The sequence below is a fragment of the Paramisgurnus dabryanus genome, chromosome 14 (genome assembly GCF_030506205.2).
Source record: "Paramisgurnus dabryanus chromosome 14, PD_genome_1.1, whole genome shotgun sequence".
Taxonomy (NCBI): domain Eukaryota; kingdom Metazoa; phylum Chordata; class Actinopteri; order Cypriniformes; family Cobitidae; genus Paramisgurnus; species Paramisgurnus dabryanus.
In genome coordinates, this window is record NC_133350.1 from 6,490,430 (window position 1) to 6,512,617 (window position 22,188).

General features: G+C 39.6%; 2 protein-coding genes across 2 annotated transcripts; both read left to right on the forward strand.

The window, feature by feature from the left end:
• The first annotated feature begins 1,814 nt into the window (after positions 1-1,814).
• Positions 1,815-19,572, forward strand: slc22a7a (solute carrier family 22 member 7a). The gene is made up of 10 exons (XM_065241075.2): positions 1,815-2,369; positions 4,015-4,118; positions 4,427-4,581; positions 4,861-5,029; positions 5,114-5,237; positions 5,334-5,443; positions 17,337-17,551; positions 17,829-17,937; positions 18,105-18,311; positions 18,420-19,572. The coding sequence occupies exons 1-10, from the start codon at positions 1,965-1,967 to the stop codon at positions 18,505-18,507; spliced, it is 1,686 nt and encodes a 561-aa protein (XP_065097147.1). The 5' UTR covers positions 1,815-1,964; the 3' UTR covers positions 18,508-19,572.
• A 157-nt stretch (positions 19,573-19,729) lies between these two features.
• On the forward strand, positions 19,730-21,595 carry wdr83os (WD repeat domain 83 opposite strand). The gene is made up of 4 exons (XM_065241076.1): positions 19,730-19,889; positions 20,511-20,616; positions 20,773-20,870; positions 21,084-21,595. The coding sequence occupies exons 1-4, from the start codon at positions 19,840-19,842 to the stop codon at positions 21,148-21,150; spliced, it is 321 nt and encodes a 106-aa protein (XP_065097148.1). The 5' UTR covers positions 19,730-19,839; the 3' UTR covers positions 21,151-21,595.
• Positions 21,596-22,188: the final 593 nt, after the last annotated feature.

Consider the following 22,188-nt stretch of genomic DNA (forward strand, 5'->3'; position numbering starts at 1 on the left):
GAACTCTCTATCAAGCCTAACTGTGGGTTCACACCAGACGCAAGTTCAACGATTTGCGCGAGTAGATTACATACAAAGTCAATGCAAAGATGGAATCAGACGCATCCTCGCATGGGGCGATTTGAATGAAGCGATATGGGCGGCGCATTTGTCACGAAAACGCGCGATATTCGCCTAAAACGCGCCTTTTTCCAAGTTGAAAATATTCTACTCTAGCAAAAAATTTGCATGACACGGAGTTAAATCCCGCGAGTAATTTAGAGTGAGTAACGTGATACCCCGCGTTTGGTGTGTACGTAGCATAATGCTGCATTCACACCAGCCACGGTAGAGACGTCAAGCGCGAGTGATTTCAATGTAAAGTCAATATAAAGACAGGTTGACACGCGTCTGGAGGTCTCGCGGCTCGAATGAGGCGTTTAGCACGGCGCGGTAGAGTTGAAAAATGTGAAACTTTGGCGGAAAAAACAATCAGGAGCTTGCTCTAGTAGTGACGTGATTAGAGGAAGCGAGCGGAGTCGCAGAAGCCCCTCCCATGACGCAAATTTTCACGTGAATGTCTCGATGACTAGAATTTCATGCGCGGCTTTCACGCATGAATGAAGCGACTAGCGAGTACATTGAAAATGTTCAAGCGTCCAACTACGCGCGGTAGACGCGAACTTGATGCCTCAAACGCATCTGGTGTGAACCGGGTGTGGTTATGATAATGTCGGTCTTGTCTACATCCCCAATCCCAGGAAGTAAACTGTTGCCTAATCTCTGTGTGTTTGTTGTAGTCCAAAAAAAGAGATTTACGTTGGAGACGCTAACTTTGCTTCATCGTTTACTTTGGGGTTTGTACCTTGTGCATATCATTAACATGTACTAATACACACTTACACACCAAAGGAAATGTAAAAACCTGAATTGGACAATAGGTGCTTTTTAATTATTTACAAACTTTTTGCACTTGGTGTTTTGATAGCCTAATATTAGTTTACACACCAGCTTATTGCCTTGTTACATATAGTGGCTGACTTAAGTCACAAGCTACAGTGACAAGCAACTTATTATCGCCAACATTGCAAACTCGCAGAGAAAACAGCAATTATCCTAATTTCTTATCATGACTAATTTATTAATGACTCGGCATCAATGTTTAATTGAATAAAATAGCCGTTACAGCTTACTTCTGACTTAAAAGAGGAAAGCATACTGGCAGTAGACCAAACCACTGTGAGGCAAGGGAGGGGGTACTCATATATTTAAACTTAAAAGGCATTTTTGCCCCTGCATTTGTATTGTTTTTTTTACATACATAATTGTTTTAAGCATAAATACAATTTACAACACACAACATAGTTTGTAATGTTTTTTGGGGGGAGACCATTAGATGGGGGTTTTACGCCCCTGGCCCACATACAGTACTATTGGGCCCCCAAATATCATTTATTTTTATGAGTAGAGATTATTATAAAGATTCTTTATTATTATTAGTAACATGGGTGCAGTGGGTTCAACCTCGTATTATTTCATAGGTCCCAAGTGGTGCCCTTGCAAAGCAGAGAACAAACTAACATTTGTAAATAAAACGCGTTTAACTTTCAGTCAAAATAGTTACTAGTAAATATTTGCCTAGTCAAAGGCCATCATGAAACCAATGCATTTTCACTCGCTCCACATGCACTAGTCAGGTGAGGGATTATGAACTTTGAAACACTGAGACTCTCCCTCTTCTTTAACATAAGACAAAGACGTTACTGTATCTGATACTGGCCATAAACAGTGTGACCGGGAGCCCCGATTTGCAGCATTGCAAATCTCATCAGAGGAACCGCTGTTAACTACACACATAACCAAGCTGCTCTGAAGAACAGAGCTAACTTCACTAAAACGATCAAGATTTTGATGGGTGAGTAGTACGCTTGCAACGTTCTCCTTGGATTTCAGATTTCATCTGCTTGCTCGAGTCACTTTCAGCAATGAGGTTTGAGGAGATCCTAGATGAAGTTGGTGGCTTCAACAAGTTCCAGTTTTTGGTTCTGTTCATTCTGTGGCTCCCACGGGTCCTCCTTCCACTGCACTTCTTGCTCCACAATTTCATCTCAGGTGTGCCACCACACCATTGTGCTCTGCCCTACATTGTGGACAGCTATGCAGGTGGTGCAGAAAAGGACAATCCTGCAGTCTCACGGATTCTGGCTCTTGGCATCCCACTTAATACAGATGGCTCTTATAGCTCGTGCAAGATGTATCCTCTTCCCATGAACTTTGACCTTGATGGTGACCTCTCCCAACTGTATGGCAATCGATCAAATGTGTCGGTACCGTGCCAGCATGGATGGGTGTACGACCGTTCACAGTTCACCTCAACAACTGCCAGTGAAGTAAGAATGAATGTGTCTTTTGTTTTTGATCTTTTGAAATCCTGCTGCACTATATTCAAATGCAATTTAGTACACCCTCAGAAAAAGGTACAGGACGGTACAAAAGTTGTCATTGGGGTAGTTCCCTTTTTAGAAAGTATGCTTTTGTACCTAAAGGGTGCATGGTACCTCATAGTTACACAATATACTGGTGTCTCAAAAATTCATATCTGTACCAAAATGGTACATTTTAGGACCTTTTTAAAAGGAACCGTTTCACTTTTGTACCTTTTTTTTGAGAATGTACAATATACAGTTCTCACTGTTGGGTAAGTTACTCAAATAAAGTAATAAATTACTAGTTACTAATTACATATTTAATCATGTAATTAGATTACTGTACAGAGTACTCTCTCCAAAAAGTATTTAATTACTTATTGCTTATTACTTTCTAAATCCTATTTAGTAAATGATACAAAGGTAGGCTTAAGGTAGGAAAACGTCACACTTTTTAAGGTCCAGTATCACTGTTAACTAACTATTAACTATTGCCTCAATATATTTCTAATTACTGCTTATTAATACTTAGTAAAGTAGTTGTTAAGTTTAAGTATCATTAGGAATAGGAATAGGTTAGGTTTAAGGATGTAGAAAGGTTTTGCAGAATTAGGCATTAATGTGTGTTTTTAAAGTACTAATAAACAGCTAATATCTCAGTAATATTAATGCTAATAACCAAACAGTTAATAGTGAGAATTGTAAACTACACTTGAGTGTTACCATTATTCCTATTAACACAAAGTATATAAAGTGACAAGGATACATAAAAAACATGAATTTAAACCTTAGACTATTGTATTATATATCATTGTTCTACAGTCCACAGTATATAAAAATATAAAAATAACAATAATCCCTTACTTTACTTTTCAAGGAAAAAGTAATAAAACTACACCCAACACTGACAGTCCCATTCAAAAGTTTAGAAACACGCATTCTTTATTTATTTTTAATTTTTTCAAAAATCTTCAAAGCATCTTCAAGGTAGCCATCCTTTACCTAAAATCTGCAAATTCGTACTTGTGGCTTTTTATCAAGATGATTTTTGAGGTTTAACCCTGAGATGCTTTCATAGAGTTCACATATATTCTGGGCTCTTATTTATCAGTCATTTATTTAAAATAAATAAATAAATAATACAATTTTACAGCTTTCAACATTTTTATCTAAATTTTGTCTAAATTGTATCGTTTAAACAGTACTTTATTATATTGAAAATAATTTATGTCTATGTGGTGTATGGCTGTAGTTTATTTACAATAAAGCCCTGACCTTTTGACTGAGCTGAACTGTTACTATCAATGTGACACCCATTATGTTTTGTGCAAAACAATGTTTAGGCACTACATGTGCTAATGTAAAGATGGCATAAAAAAATAACAGGCACTTTTGTTACATTAGACTTTTTCGATTCATTGTAAAAAAGTCTGGTATGGGACAGGTTAGGACAAAATCTATTCATCTTCTGATTAAAACTTATCTGACAAAAAAACCTGTAAAATAATAGTTGCTTGAGTGCCATATTGTAAATATGATCACAGCTAAAGGGACTGCAGGTGAATTTTACCTAATTTTGTTTTGTTGTGATTTGTTTCTCTTATTACAGTTCGATTTGGTATGCGCAAACAAAAACCTAAACCAAGCACTCGCCACGTTTTTCTTCCTTGGAGTGACCATTGGTGCAGTCATTTTTGGCCAGTTGGCAGATAAGTATGCTGTCTTAGTTAAATAATTCATGACAAGCTATTTTTCTTTTCCTATTTGTGAGTTTTACTATGTATTAGAGGCCTTAGGCTGCAACAAGATCACATGGTTTCTCTCTCATCACATGTCTGCAGTTTAATTTGTTTTGCATAGTTTACTTTACATGGATAATCATCCCGACCTTTTGCAGAAAACGGTTCATTAGTACAAATTTACACACCATTTGCCATGGAAAGTTGCTTAACGCTCATTAAGTTTACTGTCAGGGACTGTAAGTTATTTCCTTCTGAACTGTCTTTTAAATCACTCCACAGGTTTGGACGTAGGCCAATAATTCAGGTGTCCTTTGTGGCCAGTACAATTTTTGGAACTTTGTCAGCGTTTTCTACATCTTATGTAATGTTTGCCATTACAAGAACCTTGTGTGGAGTGAGCCTGACAGGGATGATTTTTACCACAACGGCCCTGTGTAAGCTATCTACAACTATCGTTGTGATTAACTAACGTTAAGAATAAAAGAAGTGTTTTTGACATATGTATTATATTTTGTCTTTAGCGGAAAAGCATTGAAGATTACTTTTTGTATTGTATTGTGGGATATGTAACAGTACATGACAACAGTAATATATTTTACACAGTAATTACAGTAATACTATACAAAATATATTTAACTATAATATTATTGTTTAATTAGATAATTCAATTCATTATATAGATATAATGCATATGAATTCTGCAAATTCCCCAGGTATTGAGTGGACAGATGTCAAACATCGTACTTTTACGGGTACCATCATTAGTCTGGGGTGGAGTGTTGGGAATATGTTACTGGCTCTTCTTGCATACCTCATCAGAGACTGGAGACATCTCATCCTGGTGGTGACATCACCTTGCATTCTTGGCATCATTGCCTGGTGGTAAGTAGTGGAACTGCAGGTGTTGAGAAAGTTGCATGCAGGACAGGTCAGATGCAGGAAATAAACATGCAATTCATCTGCAAGGTGGATTCCTGAGTCTGCAAGGTGGTTGCTGGCCAATGGCAAGGTAGTAGAGGCGCAGAAGTATCTGATTAAGTGTGCTAAGATGAATGGGAAGTATTGTTACCCTGAAAAACTGGACACTGCGGTAAATACACATAGAATATACTAAACTTAGACCTATTTTGCTCTTTTACTTTCGTTTAACTGGAAAATAATAGATTCAATTTCACCAATTATATAGACCTTAAAGAAGGTAAACATTCCTGAGGACACCAACAAGACCCATTCCTACCTCGATCTAGTGAAGACACCAAATCTGAGGAAAATTGTCATATGTTCTGGGATTTTTTGGTATGTGAAAACCATTTGCCATCATGTTCCCCTTAAAATTTTTAATAATCGTTTTATCAATAGTTTTTAATGTGATATACATCATTTAAAATTTGTTACTGTGGGTTCACACCAGAAGCGAGCTCAACGATTTGCGTGAGTAGATTAAATACAAAGTCAATGCAAAGACGCGATCAGACGCGTCCTCGCGTGGGGCGATGCGAATGACGTGATATGGGCGCCGCGTTTGCCGCGAAAATACGCGCTATTCGCCTCAAGCACATCTTCGCCCAAGTTGAAAATATTCAACTCGAGCGAAAAATTTGACACGAAATTAAATCCCGATAATAATCTAGAGCGAGTAACGCGATGCCCTGCGTTTACTATGTACCATGGGCGAGGCTAGCCCCTTTTTAGGGGTGCTTCAGCACCCCTAAAAATGAGCTCAGCACCCCTTAAACTTGGAGCAAGAAATGTATTTAATCTAAAATGTTCGTTCGTCTTTGACAAGGTTAAATAATGTCCAAAACATACTCCGTAGTTTGTGGTTTAAAATGTATATGTTAAGTTAGAAAATGAAAACCTCCCCGCTTAGCAAATGGTGTCATCCTCTTCTTTTACTTCTCTGTACCTGCATCGACCGTCATTCAGCGCGAGACACACGCACAGTGAGAATCAGTTAAAAGTGTTGTGATGCAACTTTTTTGTTCAAATCTTACAAAATGTTTACGTTATATTTATAATGAGCGAGTACATCACGAATCAATCTTTCAAGTCGTGTTTTTGTCTTATACTGAATCACCATGGTACTCGTATAATAAGTGTTTATTTTCGGATTATTTTAGTCCGGCGGGTACCCGCGCGCTGCGGAATAGCACAGTACCTGGGTGACTCGTCCATAGACCTAAACGGAGAGAAGTAGCGCCGGTTACAATGTTCTTCCGCAAGACGCATGCAGTTTTGTGCGTCTCAGTGGGTAGTTGCATACGTGTGTCTCCGTTGTTAAAGTTTATTGTATGATTTATCGTTAATTTGAGACTTATTTTAACAATCGGGAGTCATGTAAACATGACGTCACGTGCGTCTTTTATGGTCAGTCGTCATGAAAACATGGTGTTTGGAACAGAGTGAAAACAAACTAAATATCACTGTATACCACCAGGTAAGTTATGTGTGAAATCACTAACTGTCTGACTATCAAACTAGACAATAAATATTTTTTTAGTTTGTCACATATAGACTAATATGAAGGGGATAACGTTTTTAACCCTTAGTGCAGGAGTCACAAGTGTTTTGTTTTAGACATAATAGTAAAGGTAATGGTTCAATTAAAGGACTGTTAAAAGAAAAGCTGCAAATTAACAAACTATTAATAAACCTACCATATGTTGTAGGCATAAAAGTTATAAATTAGGAGATTTGTCATTTTGACAAAAACTTTAAACGACACACTGTAGCTGTGTCCCAATTCAGGGGCTGCGACCTTCTAAGCATGCGACCTTAAATATGAGCACTCGGTCTTTCAAGGTGGCAGCCTCAGAAATCCGCGAAGAGAACTGAAATGAGACGGTCTAACCTTCGGACGACCCATAATTGGCGTCACCTGCTGCGCCTGTCAGCAGGACATAGCGGAAACGTTTCTGACTTATTAAAATAAATATGAAATCAGAAAAATATTAATTTAGTTTAGAAAATATGACACGTTGATGTAGATTAAACTATTCAACAGTATATTAAATTAAATTAATCAACCTTAGAAATATATGTGTAGTGGGATTGCCCCTTTAACAATAGTTGGCGTAGCCCTTTAAAAGAGCGGACAGATTGCACCAGGTGCGTGGTTGCGTACGTCAGGCAATCACGTAGCTATATAGGCACAGGTGATTTCGCTTTCTTCGTGCCATTGTACTGATGTGACCTGTGGCTGTATATCGGCATAGGTGATTTCGCTTTCTTCGTGCCAATTGTACTGATGTGACCTGTTGCTGTAGGTCTTGTATCTCCTTCACTCCTCGGTAAAGATAAGTCGGGTATATCCAGGCATCCGTTGTGAGTATGTGAGTGTTATACACGCAAAAGAGTGCCAGTTGCTGCTTTGCTGCGGTTAAATCGGCGTTCCCGTCTGAGAAGCGGGTTTGCAGTGCACGCTCGTGGTTGTATCGAGCGCTCGCAAGTTCATTGAACATTCTTAATGCCTGTACGAGGCTCATTGGAGCCGCTCTAAACCCGTAACTTGATTTTGGGATTTCATGGGGTTCGCCACCTCGCTGGCGCAATTTTATGTATGGTTTATTAACTTAGTTATTTAGAAATCTGGGGTATTGTATTTGGGTTGCTTCCTGCATATTGACACCGCTCATTTACGGAGCGGATTAATAGTGACGCAATTCTTTTGATTTTCATTTATTGCCGATTGTATTTTGTTGGGTATGTGTGTTTAACTGAAATTGTGTGGTTGTTTGGTTGTTTCTTTATTTTATTTTCGGTTGTTGAAATTATCAGCTATTATTATTTAGATTTGTTTATTAATTGATTTAGTCATTCCAGTTATTTTGGGGTTTGTTATTTCTTTTTGTCTTCTGTATGGATACCGCTAACGGAGCAGATCAAGTGTAGTCTTTTGACCTGTGTTTATTTGTTCATTGTATTTGTTCTGTGTGTACAATGAAGTTAACGTAAGATTGTGTTTTTCTTTTACTGACATTATCTGGTATTATTATTTAGACCTGTCTATTTATTGATTTATTTTGGTTATTTTGGATTTTGGGGTTTGTGATATTTCTTGTTTTTTGTATTAATGCTGCTCATTTACGGAGCAGATTGATTGTGTTATAATTTTTTGGTTTGTGTGTATTTGTTGGTTGTATGTGTGTGGTGTGTGTGAGTTGTATTGAAATTTTGTCTTTGGTTGCTTTATTTTTCTTCATTATTAGTATAAGTATAATAGTTTTATTAGGCCTTGTTTTTTTTTAATTGATTTAGTATTTTGGTTTTGCTATTCGAGTGGTATTATTTCTTTGATCTGCTTTACATTAAAACTGCTCAAGAATGTAGTGTAGTTATTGTGGGGATTGTGTTTTCTTATTTAATTTGTCTTATTTTGATTTATTTGGTTTGTGTTGGGTGGATTTACATAATTTTGTTCTTTATTTGGTTTGAAGTGTGTGTTTATTATTTGAGCAGTAAATTGTTTATTGCAATCAGAGAAAATAAACTAACTTGATTAGTTTATTCCTTTTTTTTCTTTTCCTCTTGTAATTTTTGAATTTGTTTGTGTTGGTCAGTGTATGGTGGACGGCCCATGTAAGCCAACCACAACAAAGCCTATTTTGTTGACCTGTTTCCATTGGTCAAAAGGGTCTTTTAAATTTTACGGTCTCGCTCAATGTGGTTTTAGTAATTTAATTGATTAATAAATTTGTTATCTGTGACTTTGTCTCTGCTTGTCCTTTTCATTTGGTTGAAAGCCTGAAGTGCGGGCCTTATTAGTATGATTTGACTGTAATCCAGTCACAAGTGGCGTAGTCGGCAGGGCCAAGTGACAAGCAGAGACAGTCACAGAGAAGAATTGTATGGTTGTGTGTTGTTGTGTTTTTGGTGTTTTTTTAGCAAAGCAGCAGCTGGTACGAAGCAGCCAGGATTGTGATAGTGGAAGAGATTTGGGTTAAGTGGTAAGGTTTTCCTTTTTTTCTCTCTCTCTCTCTCTTTTTTTTGGGGGGGGGAAGCTTGTAGATATGGAGGCTGAATTGGAGGAGTTGAGAAGGCAAGTGCAGTCATTGAGGGGAGAAAATGAGCGGTTGCACCAACAGCAAGCAGGCCAGGCTACTGGAGCGGCGGGCCCCTCAACTGTGAATGTCCTACCTGCCCCTAGCCCCGTAGTTGAACGAGTCGTTTACGTCCCTAGGGAACGGAGGGGTCGTATGTTTAGTGGTAGAGGGGAAGACAATGTGTTTGAATGGGTGGAGGAGATACAAGCCTGCTTGCGGGTTCGACATCTGCCTTCAGCTGAGGAGACATTATTTGTTATAGATCACTTAGAGGGTCCTGCCAAGAATGAGATTAAGTATAGGGCAAGAGGAGATAGGGAAACACCAGAACAGGTGTTCTCTATCTTGAAGGAACTTTATGGGTGCTCACAGTCCTATATTGCCCTGCAGCAAAACTTTTTTTCTCGTAAACAGCTTGAGGGCGAGTCCTTGCAGGAGTATTCCCATGCTCTTTTTGCATTAATGGATAAGGTGGTACAACATACCCCTGGAGGTATGACTAATTCAGTGGTTTTACTTCGAGACCAGTTTGTAGAGCATGTGCTGGATAGTGGTTTGCGGCGGGAGCTCAAACGTTTTGTTCGATTGGACCCTGATTCCACCCTTCTGGATGTTCGTAAAGAGGCAATTAGATGGGTGGATGAGGGATTTCATTCGGAGAGGAGAGAGAGGAGTCATTCGCTCCCAGCTTCCTCTGTTCTTCAGTATAGAGTACAGGGACAGATAGATTCCTCTAGTCCATCAGAGGTAAATGTTTCAGAGCTCACAGAACTGAAGAGAATGATGAGGGCCCAGCAAGAACAACTTAATGAACTGACTCAAAGTTTACGGCAACTGCAATCCCAGAGTGTAGGTAACCGTCCCAGGCAGCCTGGCCCTATCATTTGTAGGCGATGCAATCAGCCTGGGCATATTGCTCGTAATTGTACACTAGGACAGATTCAGTTTAGAGATCAACGGGCTCGTTTGTCACATGGGAATGTAGTGCCTCCTAATGGGCAGGCGGAAAACTGCAACCCTCTGAACTGATGAGCCACAGTTCGGAAGGGATAGGGCCTGGCTCAGGGGCCCCTGCCCCCACTGGTAGTGGACCCTCTACTTTGTTGGGTAAATGCCCCTCAGTTGTAGTTAATATGGGTGGGGTTAATGTTCCATGCTTATTGGATACAGGTTCCATGGTAACCACTGTCACAGAGAGCTTCTTCTTGGCTCATTTTGAGCCCTGGGGTAAGAAAAGGTTGAATGAATGTGGATGGTTGCAGCTTCGGGCCGCTAATGGTCTCTCTATTTCTTTTGTAGGATACCTGGAGTTGGATTTTGTTGTATTGGGTAGACGTATTCACAATAAGGGTGTCCTTGTTGTAAAGGATCCTCCTCAGGTTCTTTCTACATCAGGGTTGCCAGGTCTATTGGGGATGAATGTTATAGGTGAGTGCTTTCAGGAGCTGTTTAATCAACATGGCCCAGAGTTGTTTAATCTCCCTATAGTTAAAGAAGTTCCAGCGTGGACATCGGCACTTCAATGTTGCCAGACTGGTTGCTTTCAGGGGTCAGAATTTAGTGGGGGGCCTGTACGTGTCCGGGGTAAACATGTGGTCCGCATTCCAGCAAACTCCTTGCAGTTTGTCCCAGTTACTTGTGCTGTACAGTGTGGGTTACTTTCTATGGCCCTTTACGAGCCTTTAGACAATGGGAATCCACTTCCATCTGGCTTGTTGGCATCTGTATCCCTGGTTCCGGTGAGAGGTGGTATTACTAAAGTCCCTATGGTTAACATAGGTGAACTTGATGTCTTCCTGCAACCACGACAAGTGGTGGGGACATTGTGTCAGGTCCAGCCAATGAGCTGGCCAGGGGAGATTATTGCTACTCGTCCAGGTGTTGTTGATTGCCAACAGGCTGTTGTTTCTTCGCAAGTTGGAAGTGTTGATGGCGTAGAAGAGGTAATCCAGCAGATGGATCTCTCGCACCTCTCTGAAGAAGAGCAGAGTCAGGTGAGGGGTCTGTTGGGTAAATATAGATCTGTATTTTCAACAGATGATTCTGATTTGGGGTGTACCAACTTGATCACACATGAGATCCCACTTTTGGATTCTGCTCCTATTCGGCAGAGGTATCGGCGAATTCCCCCTTCTGACTATGTTGCGGTTAAGGAACATGTGCAAAAATTGCTAGCGAGTCAGGTGATTAGGGAAAGTAGTAGCCCCTTTGCTTCCCCTATAGTTGTCGTTAAGAAAAAAGATGGCAACATACGGTTATGTGTCGATTACCGACAGTTAAATCAGAAGACTAGAAAGGACGCTTTTCCCTTGCCCCGCATCGAAGAGACCTTAGATGCACTTTCTGGGGCTCAGTGGTTTTCAACGGTTGATCTAGTAAGTGGCTATAATCAGGTTCCTGTGGCAGAGCAAGACAAGGGTAAGACCGCTTTTTGCACACCCTTTGGGCTTTTCGAATTTAATCGGATGCCCTTCGGGCTGTGCAATGCCCCAAGTACATTCCAACGGTTGATGGAACGTATGTTTGGAGATCAACGATTCCAAACCTTGTTGTTGTACTTGGATGATATTATTGTCTTTTCCACCAATGTTGCCCAACATCTTGCACGATTGGAGTTGGTTTTTAGCCGGTTACAGCAGGAGGGCTTAAAGGCCAAACTGGAGAAATGCTGTTTTTTCCGTCAGGAGGTTCATTACTTGGGGCATGTGGTTTCAAAGGAAGGAGTTTCTACCGATCCCAGTAAGATTAGTACGGTGGCAGAATGGAGGCGACCTAGTAACGTTGCAGAGTTGCGATCATTTTTGGGCTTTGTGAGTTATTATCGGCGTTTTGTAGAGGGGTTTGCCAAGTTGGCTGCCCCTCTGCATCGCCTGGTAGCAGAGTTGGGTGGGACAAAGAAAAAGAGGGGCTCCGGTAGACCCATAGAGAGCTGTTGGACCCCAGAGTGTGAGCAGGGATTCCAGTCTCTCAAAGGGAAATTGGTGGCAGCTCCGGTGTTGGCCTATGCTGACTTTGCGAAGCCTTTTGTGCTTGACATCGATGCTAGTCATTTGGGATTAGGAGCGGTGCTTAGTCAGGAGCAAGGTGGAAAGTTACGGCCAGTGGCCTATGCCAGCCGAGGGCTGAGGCCTACAGAAAAGAATATGGAAAATTACAGTTCCATGAAGCTTGAACTCCTCGCCCTTAAATGGGCGATGGCGGAAAAATTTAAGGATTATCTTCTGGGTCATCAGTGTACCGTTTATACAGATAACAACCCACTGAGCTACCTGAATTCAGCCAAGTTGGGGGCAACTGAACAGCGGTGGGTGTCTCAGTTGGCAATTTTTGATTTTGAAGTCAAGTATCGCCCTGGTCGGGTTAATGGTAATGCCGATTCATTATCAAGGCAGTATTCCTCCTGCATTTCGACACAGTCCTTTGGTACACCATTGCCCCAGACACTCACTACAGTTGACATCCAACAGGAGGATGAAGGTGAGTTGGTAGGTGCAGAGCAACATGCCATTGTCGCCTTCCCATTTCGTTCTAAGGAAGAGCTCCAGCAGATGCAGTTAGAAGATCCAACATTGAGTGAGTTCCTTGCATTTTTTTCCAGAAATAAGTACCCTTCTAAGGTAGAGCGACAGTCAATGTCGAAATCTGGGCTGGAGCTTTTGCGACAATGGGGTCGATTGTTTGTTAAGGAGGGATTGTTGTACCGCCACCTCCAACTCCCTGATGGTGGGGAGGAGGTGGACCAATTGGTATTACCAGAGGTTTTATGGAACGAGGTATTTACGCAGTTGCACGATGGGCATGGCCATCAAGGCAGGGAACGGACGTATGAGCTAATTCGTAGGAGATGCTATTGGCCAAATATGAGCACCTATGTACAAGAGCATTGTCAGAACTGTCAACAGTGTACTATTTCAAAGCCCAGTTATCCAGTAGCTCGTGCTCCTATGGGACACTTGTTGGCATCCAAGCCCAACCAAATAGTGGCAGTTGACTTTACCACCCTAGAACCATCTAGTGATGGACGGGAAAGCGTCCTAATTATGACTGATGTATTTTCTAAATACACATTGGCTGTGCCAACTAGGGACCAGAGAGCGACCACCGTAGCCAATGTCCTGGTCCAGGAGTGGTTTTATAAGTTGGGTGTGCCAGCCAGACTTCACTCTGATCAGGGTCGAAACTTTGAGAGTGCAGTGATTGCCCAATTGTGTCATCTTTATGGGATTCAGAAAACTCACACGACTCCATACCATCCTCAGGGTAATGGACAGTGTGAACGGTTCAATCGAACTCTGCACGATCTCCTTCGTTCCCTTCCACCTGAACAGAAACGCTCCTGGACTCGGTACTTGGCACAGGTGGTCTTTACGTATAACACCACTTGCCATCAGACTACTGGTGAGTCTCCTCACTTTTTGATGTTTGGGCAAACTCCACGGCTGCCGGTAGATTTTCTGCTAGCAGGAGTAGAGGATCCAGTTGGGGGTAGTGTGGAAGAATGGGTGGCTAGGCATCAGGAGGGACTAAGAGTAACATATGGACGTGTAAAAGCCCGTCTTGAAGCCGCTGCAGAACATAGGAAAACCTTGTATGATCAGACAGTAAGGGGTCAACCACTAATCGTGGGCCAGTTAGTACACTTGCGAGAGTGTGGAGTTCGGGGCCGTAACAAGATTCAGAATTTGTGGTCAACTGTTCTGTATCAAATAGTAAGAGCTCCGCAGGAAGGTGGTCAGGTGTATAGTATATCTTCATTGAATGAGCCCACTCGGGTAAAACACGTGCATAGGTCCCTGTTGAAGCTGGCTCCCGAAACTGTACAACAGGCTTATCATGTTGATTTAGGTTTACAGGGACAAGATTGTCAGGAATGGTTGCATGAGGGGGACTCTGTGATGGTGGTTATCGAACCTTTACCGCCTGCCGCTGTGGAGGTTGTTCCAAATGTGACATCTGAAGGGACCCTCCCCTTAGTTTCTGGTCTAAATTCGCCGTCTAGTGAGGTCTCTACTATGGGGGCACAGGGCGTACGGAGATCGACTAGGACAACGGCTGGGAAACATTCTAATCGTTATCATTTGCCCAGGACTGTAATTGGTGATGTATCCGCTAGCGTTTTATTGCCCGCTGAGAACTCCCTCCCGGGACCGGGAAGGGACTGTCATTTCCGCCCTTGGCTGTAGAAGGTTGAATCATTGGGACAATGATTGAAAATCCCGGGGTAGATTGTAGTGGGATTGCCCCTTTAACAATAGTTGGCGTAGCCCTTTAAAAGAGCGGACAGATTGCACCAGGTGCGTGGTTGCGTACGTCAGGCAATCACGTAGCTATATAGGCACAGGTGATTTCGCTTTCTTCGTGCCATTGTACTGATGTGACCTGTGGCTGTATATCGGCATAGGTGATTTCGCTTTCTTCGTGCCAATTGTACTGATGTGACCTGTTGCTGTAGGTCTTGTATCTCCTTCACTCCTCGGTAAAGATAAGTCGGGTATATCCAGGCATCCGTTGTGAGTATGTGAGTGTTATACACGCAAAAGAGTGCCAGTTGCTGCTTTGCTGCGGTTAAATCGGCGTTCCCGTCTGAGAAGCGGGTTTGCAGTGCACGCTCGTGGTTGTATCGAGCGCTCGCAAGTTCATTGAACATTCTTAATGCCTGTACGAGGCTCATTGGAGCCGCTCTAAACCCGTAACTTGATTTTGGGATTTCATGGGGTTCGCCACCTCGCTGGCGCAATTTTATGTATGGTTTATTAACTTAGTTATTTAGAAATCTGGGGTATTGTATTTGGGTTGCTTCCTGCATATTGACACCGCTCATTTACGGAGCGGATTAATAGTGACGCAATTCTTTTGATTTTCATTTATTGCCGATTGTATTTTGTTGGGTATGTGTGTTTAACTGAAATTGTGTGGTTGTTTGGTTGTTTCTTTATTTTATTTTCGGTTGTTGAAATTATCAGCTATTATTATTTAGATTTGTTTATTAATTGATTTAGTCATTCCAGTTATTTTGGGGTTTGTTATTTCTTTTTGTCTTCTGTATGGATACCGCTAACGGAGCAGATCAAGTGTAGTCTTTTGACCTGTGTTTATTTGTTCATTGTATTTGTTCTGTGTGTACAATGAAGTTAACGTAAGATTGTGTTTTTCTTTTACTGACATTATCTGGTATTATTATTTAGACCTGTCTATTTATTGATTTATTTTGGTTATTTTGGATTTTGGGGTTTGTGATATTTCTTGTTTTTTGTATTAATGCTGCTCATTTACGGAGCAGATTGATTGTGTTATAATTTTTTGGTTTGTGTGTATTTGTTGGTTGTATGTGTGTGGTGTGTGTGAGTTGTATTGAAATTTTGTCTTTGGTTGCTTTATTTTTCTTCATTATTAGTATAAGTATAATAGTTTTATTAGGCCTTGTTTTTTTTTAATTGATTTAGTATTTTGGTTTTGCTATTCGAGTGGTATTATTTCTTTGATCTGCTTTACATTAAAACTGCTCAAGAATGTAGTGTAGTTATTGTGGGGATTGTGTTTTCTTATTTAATTTGTCTTATTTTGATTTATTTGGTTTGTGTTGGGTGGATTTACATAATTTTGTTCTTTATTTGGTTTGAAGTGTGTGTTTATTATTTGAGCAGTAAATTGTTTATTGCAATCAGAGAAAATAAACTAACTTGATTAGTTTATTCCTTTTTTTTCTTTTCCTCTTGTAATTTTTGAATTTGTTTGTGTTGGTCAGTGTATGGTGGACGGCCCATGTAAGCCAACCACAACACAGCCTATTTTGTTGACCTGTTTCCATTGGTCAAAAGGGTCTTTTAAATTTTACTGTCTCGCTCAATGTGGTTTTAGTAATTTAATTGATTAATAAATTTGTTATCTGTGACTTTGTCTCTGCTTGTCCTTTTCATTTGGTTGAAAGCCTGAAGTGCGGGCCTTATTAGTATGATTTGACTGTAATCCAGTCACATATGCATCATAAAAATAATAATATTAACACAAAACATAACTTATAATACTAAAACAGTGACAAACTTTTTTTGATAAATACACACTTTTATTTAATGAAGGTTTTAATTGTTTATTTTAGAATATCCAGCTGCCGTTGCAGACGCGCAATGAATCTTGGGATATCCTCGGCTGTTAAGGATCCATTCGTTCTATCCTTAACAGCGCGGAGAAATGAGGACGCATTTTGAGGCTTCATTCTAAGCATCCTTCGAATTGGGACGGCCTTACCAGCCTGAAGTCGCGCTGCTGTGACGCAATCGGTCTTAAAATACGTCCTTAGAAGGTCGCAGCCCCTGAATTGGGACACAGCTTGTATATCCACATAAAACCATAACCACACTGCTGCTGTAGCCCACCTTTTGTCCTGATACTTTAATATGGCATTAATGGCAAAAAAGTGCTAGCTCGCCACTAATTAGAAATAAAAAGGTTGGCAAAAAAATGCATCTCAAAACTCATCAGATTGATGCTTTAAAATATGTTATTTTAAAAAATTCTAAGGGGGAGCATGCTCCCAGATCCTAGAGGGGTAATTTTCTTATCTTTTTCACCCCTGACCCGTTTTCATGCCTGAAAGGTCTCCAAAAAAATCTGGATTTTGGAGTTAGTTGAACCAATGTTAAAATGATAGTTATTTTACAATAGACATATTATTGGTTTCTGTAGGAAAAAAGAGTGGGTGGTGGCAGTGGAGCTCATTGGGTGCTCAGCACCCCTAAAGCTCTAACCCTAGAATCGCCTCTGCTATGTACGTAGCATTACAAAGTCAATGCAAAGACGCGAGATCTGCTACGTACGTGGGGCATCGCGTTACTCGCTCTAGATTACTCGCGAGATTTAACTTCGTGTCAAGCAAATTTTTCGCTTGAGTTGAACATTTTTAACTTGGGCGAAGACGCGTTTGAGGCGAATAGTGCATGTTTTCACGCCAAACGCGCCGCCCATATCGCGTCATTCGCATCGCCTCACGCGAGGACGCGTCTGATCGGGTCTTTGCATTGACTTTGTATGTAATCTACTCGCCCAAATTGTTGAACACGCGTCTGGTGTGAACCCACTGTAACGCGATCATGCCACGCATTTGGTGTGTACGTAGCATTACTGTTTACATTGTTTCTTTGAATCTGTAGGTTTGCCGTTGCTTTTACTTACTATGGCATCAGCTTCAACATCACAGGATTTGGTCTAAACATTTATCTTACACAGTTTGTTTATGGAGTCATTGAAATTCCAGCTAAAGTTGGGACATACCTTGTTTTGGATCGGATTGGACGGAGAAATGGACAGGCATGGTCCCTCATTATAACAGGATCTCTGATTGGAGTAAACAGTGTCATTCCAACCAGTAAGTCCTCATAAATCACTTTAAAGCCATTCGTGTTTCTGTCCTCTTGGCATACTTGTGGGTAAATTTGTTCAAACTTTTCAAAGATAACTAATTATTCACTTTAGTTTGAGGAAGTTGAGACCTTACACAACTATAAAATTACACATCGAATACAAGTTCACATGCCCCAAATCACAGGTCAAGAGGTATTTATACTGCATCTCTGAATTTTATTACATTATGAAAAATATCACATTATCTGTGTGTGTGTGTGTGTATGTGTATGTTCCCTTAGATTTCTCTGCTGTGCGTACAGGAATAGCAATTGTTGGGAAGGGGTTTTCTGAGGTCTCCTTTACCATTGCCTACTTATACACATCTGAGCTTTACCCTACTGTACTACGGTAAATATTGATAATAGACAATAGGCAGGTACACTAAATTAAGTTTCCACCATATTACTTCATTTAAACAACTTAATATGCAACCTATCAATTAATGCATTGATATATTCATCTACAATAAAGAGATGAGACTGTTTAGTTAAAAATCCTGTGAATGTCATCCATAGGCAGTGTGGCCTGGGCTACAGCTCCTTTATAGCCCGTTTAGGAAGTTCCTTGGCCCCCATGGTCATGTTATTACAGGATATGTGGCAGTTTGCTCCCTCTGTAGTATTCGCTAGCAATGCTGTTCTCAGTGGGTGTGTGGTCTTCCTACTGCCCGAGACCACAAATGTTGATCTTCCAGAACATGTTCGGGATGTGGAAGATGGGAGGTACAGTATCAAACATGAACATGACCACAAATAAGTCGTAATGTTGAATCAAGCACTATGAACTATTGCACTCTAAACCATCTAACATACTATACTTTGTTTTTCCAGGCACACATTGGTGTCCACGTCACCGACAGAGGTTGAGCTCAATGCGATGAATGAAGAACCTGTCGTTTCAGAAGAGGAGACCTCATAAAGGCTTTAACAATCGTATCATAAAATTAATGACAGCTTACAGTTCAACGGCCTTCGCGGATAGATAGCTATGATTGAATTACATTCAATGCAAGATGGTTTTGTCCCACAGGGGATTAAGCCCTTATGTGGACTTGGACTTATTTGCATATTCAATTCAATTTTATTTATATAGTGCTTTTTACAATTGTTTAATTGTTTCAAAGCAGATTCACATTAATAAACAGGGGGAAAAATGAATATATAACAATAAAATATATAAAAGGCCTGCATATAACAGACCTTTTGTGGGAAGATGGTTTGTCATATACAAAGTTTATTTATGGATAACAATATCTGCTTCTCTCAGTGGTCATTATTGTTGTTTAAAGTGAGGTTTTACAAAAAATTTCAATCATTTCTTCTAGCAGTTACCATGAGATGGTGTTTTTGTATTTTCTGTCCTGAAAAAAAAACCCCAAATAGAAGCATATTATGGTCATATGTATTATTCTTGTATATTATGCATGTATTAATGATAAAGATAATGTTTTTTTTAATAATGTATTTTATATTATATTTCGAAGTACATTGCATGAGATAGAAACTTTTTTAAGTTGATACTTAGACATACCCTTTTTTTAAAATAATACTGTACTCACATTTAATTAAGAAAAAATAAGCATATTACAGGACATAGCCTATTTGTATTATTGTATACCTGTATACCTTATACATGCATTATTGTAATGAAAGCAATGTTATTAAATTATGTATCCTATTCTGTATTTTGGATTACATGAGAAAACATGGAAAAAAACTTTTTTAGGTTGATATTAAGACATTACAACTAGATATGTATGTATAAATTTGAATATCATTTCTAGTATTTAGGTAATGGACACGAAAATCAACTGATACCAGGATTCCAATAAATACACCTTAGATTAAATCTAAATTTAATTTAATTCAAATTTTTTCTACATCTGGGTTTTCCAACCATGGGTCCAGGGCCCACAAGGGGGTATCATCAACACATTTCCATTGGAGCCCTAAGACAAAACAAGCATTATAAAAGCTAAAACAACTAAATCGAGATATTTCTACATATTTGGTTATTTTCATAATAAACATACATATTTCTAAGCTATAGAATATTTTATTCACTGATCTGCATTATAAAGCACATATACTCCTCACCGGTAGGTGGCGCTAGTGTGGCAGGTACTTGAACACGACGCACTATACAGACTGATAGAGTCAGCATTCACCTCACGGGTCAGCTGTTCACTACCGTGCTGCTCTCTCAAGAAGACCCTCAAATACGTTTTTACTTATATTGGGGTTTCAAATTATGACCGTAAACAACATGGCAGATCCAAGACGACCGAACAAGATTTTTCGGTGAGTATCTTTTCTTGTTTGCGGTTTAAAGTGAAAAGATAAGTCTGGAAAGCGTTTTCATTGACTGTCTTTAGCATTATAGTTAGCAACACTTTGGCTAATGATAGAGGATTAGAAAAGATTTTCACCGATGAGGTTTAAATATATCTGATTTAGCATATTAGCAGGTCTAAATACACTGGTTTAATATTAATTCAATACGATTTTTAAAGCAATTCGTATACACGTTTGACAAATGCGCTATAATAAAGCCTTGTTTACTTTACGATGTCCTTTTGAATCTTTTTACATTTTAAGCATTTCACTTTTAACATGATAATTTTGAAAAAATTTAATATATTTTTTTTTAGCTGTCACACTGCAAATGCATTTTGTCAAAAATGTTTAGTGTTTGTCTTGTTTAATCCCCGCCCCCACACACACTTGATTTATTTTATATCCGTATGTTTACGTGAAACTTGAAACTCTCTCCTATTAACTGATCGAACTTCCATCTCAGATTTTTGGGGTAAATACCTGTGACATTTGTGTTTTTATATGTTTTGTTCTGTATATCCATGGAGCTGAATGGAAAATTGGACATGACAACAATAAATGTCAAACCATATATTTGCTTTACAGCTACAAGCCTCCCAACACAGAATCAAATCCCACATTGGAAGACCCTACGCCAGATTACATGAACTTGCTGGGAATGATCTTCAGTATGTGTGGCCTGATGCTCAAGGTGACCTTACATTTACCTGTGTTTACAGACAACAGCAGTTGTCGTGTAAAGCCATAGTGCTGTTTACTTTTTTTTTGTATGTTCGTCTTTGATTAAAACCAGTTAAAAAGATAGATTTTCATATTTGAATTTGTGTATTCTGTGTTCTTTTCACAGCTGAAATGGTGTGCTTGGATTGCTGTGTACTGCTCCTTTATCAGTTTTGCTAATTCACGAAGCTCAGAAGATACCAAACAAATGATGAGCAGCTTCATGTAAGTCATGTTAATACTTAATTGTTGTTCTCATAAATAACACCAGAGAAGCTTATTTAACTAATTAATCCATTATATAAAAAATAGATAACCCATACATTTAATTTAGTTAAGCAAAAGTGCACTTACAGAAAATGTTACCAAACATGAATATAATGCTTTCTGTACCTACATTGTACTGTATCTCGACCTAAACACAAGTTGTTTCTTTAGGTTGTCCATATCTGCAGTCGTGATGTCATATTTGCAAAACCCACAGCCCATGTCGCCACCGTGGTAGCATGTAATCCAGACCCACTGGCTGTCTCAGCATGGGTAATGGTGTAAGAGCCAGAGAAAACCAGCTGATCCTCCCACTGTCCTTCTGGAACACATGGACATAAAATCATCACCCCAGCTGGCCAATCTGAGGCTGTAAACTCGACCAATGCAGCCCTTGTATGACCTTTATGTCTTCTCTGTGCTGTCCATTCATGACTGTTTTTGTGTCAAATTTGCCCTCGCTGTGCTAAAATACTAATATACTATAAATGTGATTTTAAAGTTATTTAAATTATAGCTTTTGTGTAGCTAGATAGACACTTATGGCTTAATAATATAATATTTCTAGCTATATTTACAAATGTTTTTCTACAGATCCGAAACATTTTCTTTTTAAAGTGTGTATGCTATGACTGTAGGAGTAAAAGGGCACAAAACCTTAAAATAAAGCAATTTTGACCCGACACTTTAATGTGTGTTTAGATTTACAGACCTAATACAAGTTTTTTTTTTTCAAACCGTCGTATTCTTCCTTTACTTTTGACTGTATGTCTGCGCGAATGTAGACAGTCAGCCTTTAATTCTGACAGATTGAATGCTTCTGGAGAGCTCTGGGTGTAAGCAAAGCCCACTGCTGTACAGCCGCAGAATGGATATATAGTACTCTACAGAGGTGCCAGATTCATTCCTCTCAGCATGCTCAAGCTGTACTCTGCACAGACTTAGATTTAAGACCTAACGGCAAATCATGAGCTGGCACTTTAGTTCTGTTATAAAGTGTTAGCTATAGCGTGTAATTTTCATGAACAAGGATGAGAAATGTATATGTGTCCATGTTACATTTTACAATCAAATGACAAAAAACATTGGAGTTTGGACACGTTTTTGTGACAGGTGTGACAACAACCTAATTATACTAAAATCTGACCCTACTGCAAGCACAGTTACGCTGCTTTACCACTAGGTGGTCAACGTGGATACATTTTCAAAAACAATGTTATAATGGGGGAATGTAATACGGATGCTGTTTATGTTCTTTTATGTAAAAAAACATATT

Bases quoted from the DNA above. Each gene is read 5' to 3' on its own strand.
- slc22a7a (XM_065241075.2), top strand. From the start codon at position 1,965: ATGAGGTTTGAGGAGATCCTAGATGAAGTTGGTGGCTTCAACAAGTTC. The intron at 4,119-4,426 runs GTATGCTGTCTT...ATCACTCCACAG, and splicing joins TTTGGCCAGTTGGCAGATAA to GTTTGGACGTAGGCCAATAA. The intron at 5,030-5,113 runs GTAAGTAGTGGA...TTCATCTGCAAG, and splicing joins CTTGGCATCATTGCCTGGTG to GTGGATTCCTGAGTCTGCAA.
- wdr83os (XM_065241076.1), top strand. From the start codon at position 19,840: ATGACCGTAAACAACATGGCAGATCCAAGACGACCGAACAAGATTTTT. The intron at 19,890-20,510 runs GTGAGTATCTTT...TTTGCTTTACAG, and splicing joins CGACCGAACAAGATTTTTCG to CTACAAGCCTCCCAACACAG. The intron at 20,617-20,772 runs GTGACCTTACAT...TTCTTTTCACAG, and splicing joins TGTGTGGCCTGATGCTCAAG to CTGAAATGGTGTGCTTGGAT.